The sequence below is a fragment of the Amblyomma mixtum genome, chromosome 4 (genome assembly GCF_055824585.1).
Source record: "Amblyomma mixtum isolate Tamu chromosome 4, ASM5582458v1, whole genome shotgun sequence".
Lineage (NCBI taxonomy): Eukaryota > Metazoa > Arthropoda > Arachnida > Ixodida > Ixodidae > Amblyomma > Amblyomma mixtum.
In genome coordinates, this window is record NC_143015.1 from 137828015 (window position 1) to 137835712 (window position 7698).

At 47.8% G+C, this 7698-nt stretch overlaps 1 protein-coding gene across 1 annotated transcript; it reads right to left on the bottom strand.

Moving 5' to 3' along the window:
* Positions 1 to 1583: 1583 nt before the first annotated feature.
* On the bottom strand, positions 1584 to 3465 carry LOC149348407 (uncharacterized). Its single transcript, XM_089541752.1, has 2 exons — positions 3408 to 3465; positions 1584 to 1780 (listed from the first exon to the last, which is right to left on the bottom strand). Exons 1-2 carry the CDS (start codon positions 3463 to 3465, stop codon positions 1584 to 1586), a joined length of 255 nt encoding a protein of 84 aa, XP_089397878.1.
* Positions 3466 to 7698: the final 4233 nt, after the last annotated feature.

The following is a 7698-nucleotide window of genomic DNA, read 5'->3' on the forward strand; positions in this document are numbered from 1 at the left end:
GGTGAAGAACTGCCTTCCAGCGACGCCTACCTTCCATGCCGCAGATTTAGCGTTTCCCGCATGCTGTTATAGTGTAACGTGTATTAAGGAGAAATCAAGGTACGATAATCTGTAGAATGTTTCGAAGCAGTGTGAGGGCTACCACATCTTTACAATGGCAGCTCTTTCCAGCGTCACTTGCATAGACTGCAAATCCAGGCAGCGACAGGTAGCCGCATTTTCCTTTTTAAGAGGGTTAGGTTCCATATCTTAATAACCTTGCTTATGGGGCTTCAGCCCCCCCCCCCCTCCCCCCCACGACATTTTTCGAACTGTCACGCTGACCAAAACAACGGCCGGCGCCGGAAGTCATTCTGGATTTTGTCACCTACAATGTTTTTTTCAGAGTAGAAAAGACATTTTGCCGCGAACATTGGGTTGGATTTCGTGGCAACGCCCTTGCACCTAGAGTCACGTAACGCAAGGAGGCCCATCCTAGCACAAGCTTTCAAGTGCCTATCGACGGCAAACGGGCTTGCCGCGGCATCTCGCGGCGGACGCGGAGTCTACGGAGCCACGCATTTCAATTCGGTACATAGATTCGGAAGCTTAGAGCGTATAAAGTTCCCATAAACTTTTGACCCGAAAGCTGCACTGAGATTTCATAAGTCGTGCTTTGGGTTTTCAAATCGAAACTTCAATTAATTATTTTTCTTATATTTTACATATTTTTGCATATTTTGCAGAATTCCTCGTTTATACATGTGCTCGCTGTTGCGACTAAAATTTCGGTTCAATTACTGGCAATACATGACCGGTGACAGCTGCTGCTGCGCAGTAGTACACTGGAACGAAGCACAGCGTCATTGAGATTTTTTTTTTTTGGCCGATGCATATGTACTAAAATGTAAAGGTTCTTGGACAACAAAGATTCATTAAAATATTTGTCCTCTACTTGCTCATGGCATGGCCTTGACGTTTTTCATATCATCGGCATGTACTGTTTTGCTCTTATCGGACTGATATAGCTCTAGACTTCGTGTGATATTTTCATTGCTTTTTAAATACGCAAAAACATGGAAGCATTGGTATCAGTTATGTCTGCCACGATTTTTAGACATACGAATACATTGTTTTATTTAAAAAATACGCATTTCACTTGTCTAGAGAGTGCGTAGCGTTAACTAACAGACAATGGCATTGTCGATGGGAATGCATTTATTATTATTGCGTTTGATCTCTCCGCAAATTCTATGAGGAGGCCGCGCTGCAACACGAGCCCCCCCCCCCCCCCCCCCCCGAACAAGATTTCTGGTTACGCCACACATTCCACTGTTGACCTGCTGAGCAACGTATATACGCAGGCTGTTTTGTCGTGCCTTTGACAAATACTTTCACCTGAATTGTTATTCTTGTCAGCGGCAATGTCTACTAAACTGTAGGTTAACAAGCGTACAAATTAAGAAACTAACCATGTAGCCAGCCCAACAAAAATGTGGTGGGGGCTAAGCAGTAAATCACGAAGGTTTCCAAAGGTGCATTTATTTCATTAGCCCGAAACCAAGCAGGCGTCGAAATAGTGGCCGCTATCCACTACCGTCGTGCTATTTTGAGCACTGGTTCTTGCGCACACACTTGTTGTCAGACTCCCGCCGGTAGCGGTTCTCCTTGCAGAAGCATCCGCTGACGGAGTCCTTCGTGCAAGGCTTGGTTGTGCCTTCAGTGTCTCCACACTTGTTTTCCGCGCAGCTGCTGCTTTGGCCGGTCTTGTACTCCTCGCCCTTGTCACAGTCCTCCTTCGCTGCATGAACGAATTAAAGAAAGACATGCGCAGGTTAGACTTCGAATACTCCGGCTACTGCAAGTAGCACTTATATCTTAAAAGGAAACTGCATAGGTTTCAGAAATCAACGAGCTTAAGAGGGTCGAATGTGTGAAACTTGCAGGTAAAGCATACAAATTCTTCTTGAGCTAGCACTTGAAATAGTGAAGTAATCGCCGAATAAAATCCGGATGCCCTTCAAGCTTCTCCGCAGCGCACAGCGCCAAGTGGGGGGCGCATGATGATGTCATCGAAGGTATCGGTACGTTTCCAATCCACAAACGCCTGCTTCGAAAGAAAAAAAACAATGTCACCAAAGGCAAACCCCGCCGAGAGTTCTTTGGCAGCGTCTAACGCATCAGGGCAGGGTGTGGCTGACGTCAGGGTAATTTGAAATCATACCTTCCGTGACGTCATGCTGAATTTCCCGGCACTCCTCCGGTGCGTTTTGGAGAAGCTCAAAATTCATTCGTCGATTAGGTTGCTATTTTAAATAGTAGTGCAAAAACACTTGACTTGCTTTACCTGCAGCCTACATATATTTGAATTCTGGAATATCGCCAAATTCTCAAAAACGTGCTGCAGTTGCCCTTTAAAGGAAGGAAAAATTTTTGAAATCGAGGTGCCATGGTGCGCGTAATTTCAGGCTTAGTCTGCACTTGTTACGCTGATGCGAAGGCTCCTGTCTTGTCAGTTTGATCGGACTTAAGGTCGACTGACACGATTAGCCGGAACAATCTTAAACGTTGCGCACCATGCGCCTTATCAGTGACTCGCTGCAGCTTAGGAATGTTTTTTTTTGTTTCTTTTAAGACCGGCAGCGAGTGCTGAAAGAGCTGCTACCAACAATCCACCGCTCCCGACGATGAATTTCATATTCAGTGCCCCGTTTGTTTACAGACGCATATCAGGCAAGAAAACATTCGCTTCGCTACGTACAAGTTCTATTTACCGTCGGCACGCATTTTTACATCTGACGCAACAACAAATTATAGAAGCGAACCGACTTCTGTTTTCGTCCTTATGCCCAGAAAGTAGTTTGCGGCGTCTCTGCCATTTCTACGGCTTATTTCACCCTGCTACATTTCCTTCTGAGGTATTTCTAAGCCCGCACTCTCGGAACTTTGCGAAAATACCTGCAGGTTAAACACCGCCTTTATCAGTAGTATGATCTATGGTCTTTCGTGATACCCAGCGTGTGGAACCAAGAGACGTCTGCTACCTAGACACAGATCCGAATTTGGTTTTAAGCAACGTACTCGACCTCAGTAAGTCTTTATACTATTCAGCTAGACCGGCATTTGTTGAACTTATATAACGTATATACAACTTATATATAAGGTAGGTACAATTCGTCAAAATAATGCAGAAAGTCCACTGGTTTCTACTTTTCCTAAATAACCACACATTGTACAGATGAACTTGGTGTACTGTCCTGACACATGGACCAAAGACACGACTCTGAGCATTTTACGCACGTACAATATCGGTACATCAGCAGAAAATGGTACCAAGTTTAGGAGGATAATATATATTTTCTAGGTAAGATGTGAAAAAAAAATAGCTCTAGCACTTCTTGTTACGTATAAAAATTTAGTTAACTCACAGGCAAGAACGGCTTGCAGAACAACCATCCCGATTGCTACAACCAGAAGAACCTTCATGATTGGTCTTGTGCCGCTGGAACAGAAAGCCTTGATCCTCTAGTTGAAAGGTGCTGGCCTTGTGAAAAAATCCGTCATAGTGTGCCCCTTTTATATGATCCCCCGAAGGCAGAATGTATATCAAAAGCAGGTTACAGCCGGAAACAATGACAGGGCAGGAAGTCACGGTACCTCATAAACTAGCTTCTACATTTACTACTTCCTAAACGGCCTGCGTGTGAATAGCCGAGTGAAAAGTGCTGCTTTCTCTGCTCCCAATTCGTGCTGCACGCTTACTGCCTACACTTTCTTTGTTTAAGTCCATTTGCGAGCTCTATACTTTATTTAAATTTTTTTTTTATTTTATGCTCGTTGAGCAGTCCTCATGTACAATTTGCCGAGGTTAACTTTACTAAACGTGTGTCCTCAGACAGCTACAGAAGCAAAAGATAGATACGCGTTATTTTTTTCCTTCAATGTTTGCCATTTGAAATAAAGGATTCGCAAACCATAAACTGTTGGAGGGCACTATTGATCATGTTCTTGTGAAAAGCATAGTGGGCTTTTGATTGGCACTACCGGTACTAAGGATCTTAAATGTCATGTAAAAGGACAACGCTTGACAGATATCCTATCCTGCAGAGTGCCACGGGTTCTTTTTTAATAGCTGTCTGTTTCCTTACCGAAAGCGGCCAGGAAGGGTGATAAGCCTTAATGATACGGCTTTTAGATAGCCGTGTAAATCAGTTGAGTCTAAAAGACCTCTGTGGAGGACTCTGACTGAAGAGCAGGCACTGCTCGTGGCAACGGCCTACATTTGTCAGCTGAGGAGACAATTAGAGCCTCTTATTGGCGAGGTACGAAAACAAGATACGTGCAGCGGAATGTGACATAATTGCTTTCTTTTACCAATCTTAGTTACAGGCATTTGAATGAGAAAATTGAGCCCCGCCCACACGACTTGTATATCGGGGGGGGGGGGGGGGGGTAATCCGAATTATTATTTGGCTGCAATCCCATACTAACATTTTTTAATACAGAAAATACGTCATACAGGGCTTGATTCCAATGTGTGTATGAATGCCGTTACATTTTGCCGGTGCCTTTATGCTTTTCTTATGTTCTCTTATTCCTGGCGCTATGCTGAAGGCTGCCTGAGCCTATTTTGTATACCATCGTCCTTGCACAGTTCTTGAATCTTCTCTTATGCCGAAATGTTAACTCAGCTTTGTCTGCTATACATTTTTCTATCATTTTTTATCGGTTCCTGCTTTCTTCAAAACATTCCCCCCTTGTAATTCCCAGTTCTGGGCATTTAGGGTAAATAACAGAAAAGGTGAGGCCCAAAAGAAAACTGGGAGTTTGCCATCCCGTTATGGAAAGAAATTAATAAGGGAAGCTACTACAAGGACCCAAAACTGGGGGAACGGTCCCGGGGAGACTCCTCTTATCTCCCCGGGGACGTAGCGGATAGGGATAGGCCTGAGGAATGGGAAATAGGTTTTAAGAAATGGGTTGTGGGAATTGGAATGGGAATGGGGACAAAGGGAGATTTGCCAAATGATCCTGGTCCATTCTAGCTCTCCTTTTCAGGCCTCTGTAGACGGCGAGAACTCGGTATTTGCCAATAGTGCGACCCTCGACCTCCAAGCGAGCGTGTTGCCGGGGTCTCCGACCCGCCAAGACAATTTAATCGATCAGGGGCGATGACCGAGATCCCCTCCTCCAAACCAGGTTCCGCCACCCCAACCGTACGGCAGTACAAGAGGACAGTTTTCTCGCCGCCCGTTTGGTGCCTTGGCTCTTACTCCAAGATACTCACTCGCAGCGGGAACCCTTTCGTGGTTTTCGGGAAGTCGCACCACTGGCTATCGCCCCTGACATAGTTTGCGATACGCCTACCTCCTGTCTCCACCGAAATGACGTCTCGTTTTATGTTAAAAGTTCTCATCTTGTGCTACCACAAGCTATATATGCACGTGCTCCGTCAGCCGGATGCGAAGCAGGTTTTACTGAGCCCGTCGAGGTATTTAGGGGTTTGACACCCACCGCAGTGGCTCAGTGGTTACTGCGCTCGGCTGCTGGCCCGAAAGACACGGGTTCGATCCCGGCCGCGGCGGCTGAATTTCGATGGAGGCAAAATTGTAGAGGCCCGTTTACTGTGCGATGTCAGTAAACTTTAAAAAAAACCCAGGTGGTCGAAATTTCCGCAGCCCTTCACTAAGGCGTCCCTCATAGCCTGAGTCTCTTACGGACGTTAAACCCCAATAAATCAGATCAAATCAATTTAGGGGTTTGATGTTGTGTGATTTTGTCAGGTGTATACTAATCATTACTAGGCATTAACCGCCGGGTTTTCCCAACTTCCGGGGCTTACTGGTTTCCCGAGTGGGTCACTAATTCTTCCAATTCTCTCGTCTTCGAGCCTAAGGACGATTTCCGCAAAGCCCGGGTTTGCTTCTCCTAGGCGCATGCCCCCGCGAGGCATCGAGTTATTCGGAATCTGAAAGCAACGCGTCCGCGGCTAGGTGGTGCGTTCTTCATACCGAGAGGAAGATCGTACGGCTTTGGTCTTTTTGAAGTTTTGAATTTTGGCCGCTGTTCTATCTTTAAGACATGTTTGACGTGCCCTGATCCGTAACCATCAGGGCCTGCCCCCTCACACGGGCAACTGGCTACGTGGGCTGCGACACAGGACACTGCCACCTCTCATGGGCAATCGCAACCGCGCATATATTGCCACGTATCATTGCAGTGTTTGGTCGTTCACGCTCAAGGCTGCAGGAAAGGGTTGTTATCACTTTTGTTCGTGACGCAAGAAGCGACCAGACTAATCTCGATTGACCGCAGCCATGAAAGGCTGCATCTAGATTTTTCCAGATTAATGTAGATGATCTTGTCCTGTTAACTCGAAGTTTCCTTCACGGCTTTAAATTGAGCGATGCCGCGAGCGGCGGACATTCATAGTTCGACGACTGACGAGCACGTTTGTTGCTTACGCCGCCGCCGAGTGATTCAGTTCTTTTGCGGGCGCAAGTCAGCCCAAATAAAGAGCTTCGTTTCCAAGTCTGGGTGTATTCCTGACCGCTGGACTGCCGTCACTACAACGTGACATCTGGTGGAGGTGCTGGGTAGCCTTCTATGTTCCGGACACCCCCTACAAGTCGTGACGCCAGCCCTCTGAATCATTCACCGCAAGACCTGACTCCAGTCCACCGCGCAAGCCGACGCCTGCTGGGGGACACACCTGAGTTCGGGATTCTGCCGGACCCTACCCGGAAGCGAAAACCAGTAGCAACGTCCACCATGAGCTTGCCCCAGACGACGACTCCAATCATTTTTCACCAGCCCCGGGTGCCACCAACCTTCGACGCTTCGCCTGGCGCTGACCCCGAAGAATGGCTGGAACAGTTCGACCGTGTGGCTGTCTTCAACAACTGGGATGATGCTACGAAACTTAGGTACGTCTTCTTCGCCTTGGAGGGACCAGCAAGAATCTGGTTTGAGAATGAGGAAGCTAGCCTCACGAACTGGGAAACCTTCAAGGAGCAGCTTCTGAAGATCTTCACGAACGTCGTACGAAAGGAGAGAGCCCAGTAACTGCTACAGTCACGCATACAACATCCAAACGAGACCGTTGCAATGTACACTGAGGAGATGAAGCGTCTCTTCCGGCGTGCCGACGCAGACATGAAAGAAGAAGAAAAAGTAAAGCTTCTTATGAGGGGAGTCAAAGAGCAACTCTCTGCGGGCCTCGTACGGAACCCACCCAAAACCGTCGCGGAATTCGTCGAAGAGGCATCAACAATGGAAAAAACTCTTGATGCCAGAGCCCGCCAGTATGACCGCCAGCAGCGCTTTTTGTCAGAAAGCTGCATGTACACCGCTAACGATAACCTGCGGGAGGTTATAAGTGAAATTGTGCGAGAAGAGCTCCGACAATTGCTGCCAACAGGAACGCAGCCGCAGCTCACTTCGCTCACCGACGTCATTCGGGACGAGGTGCAACAGACCTTGGGTGTGACACCGACAACCACGCAGCCTCTGCAGCCCACAGCCATGACTTACGCCGCAGCTGTGCGCCGTCCTGCACCTCGACGACGGGACCCAAGCCCCTATCGCCCTCAGCCAGCTGCGTTGGACCGCCGCCCTCTCGCCCCAACCCGCACGTCCTACGAGCGTCGCACACAGCCGAGGAAATTCGACGAGTGGAGAACTCCCGACCAGCGCCGCCCTCTATGCTTCCACTGTGGC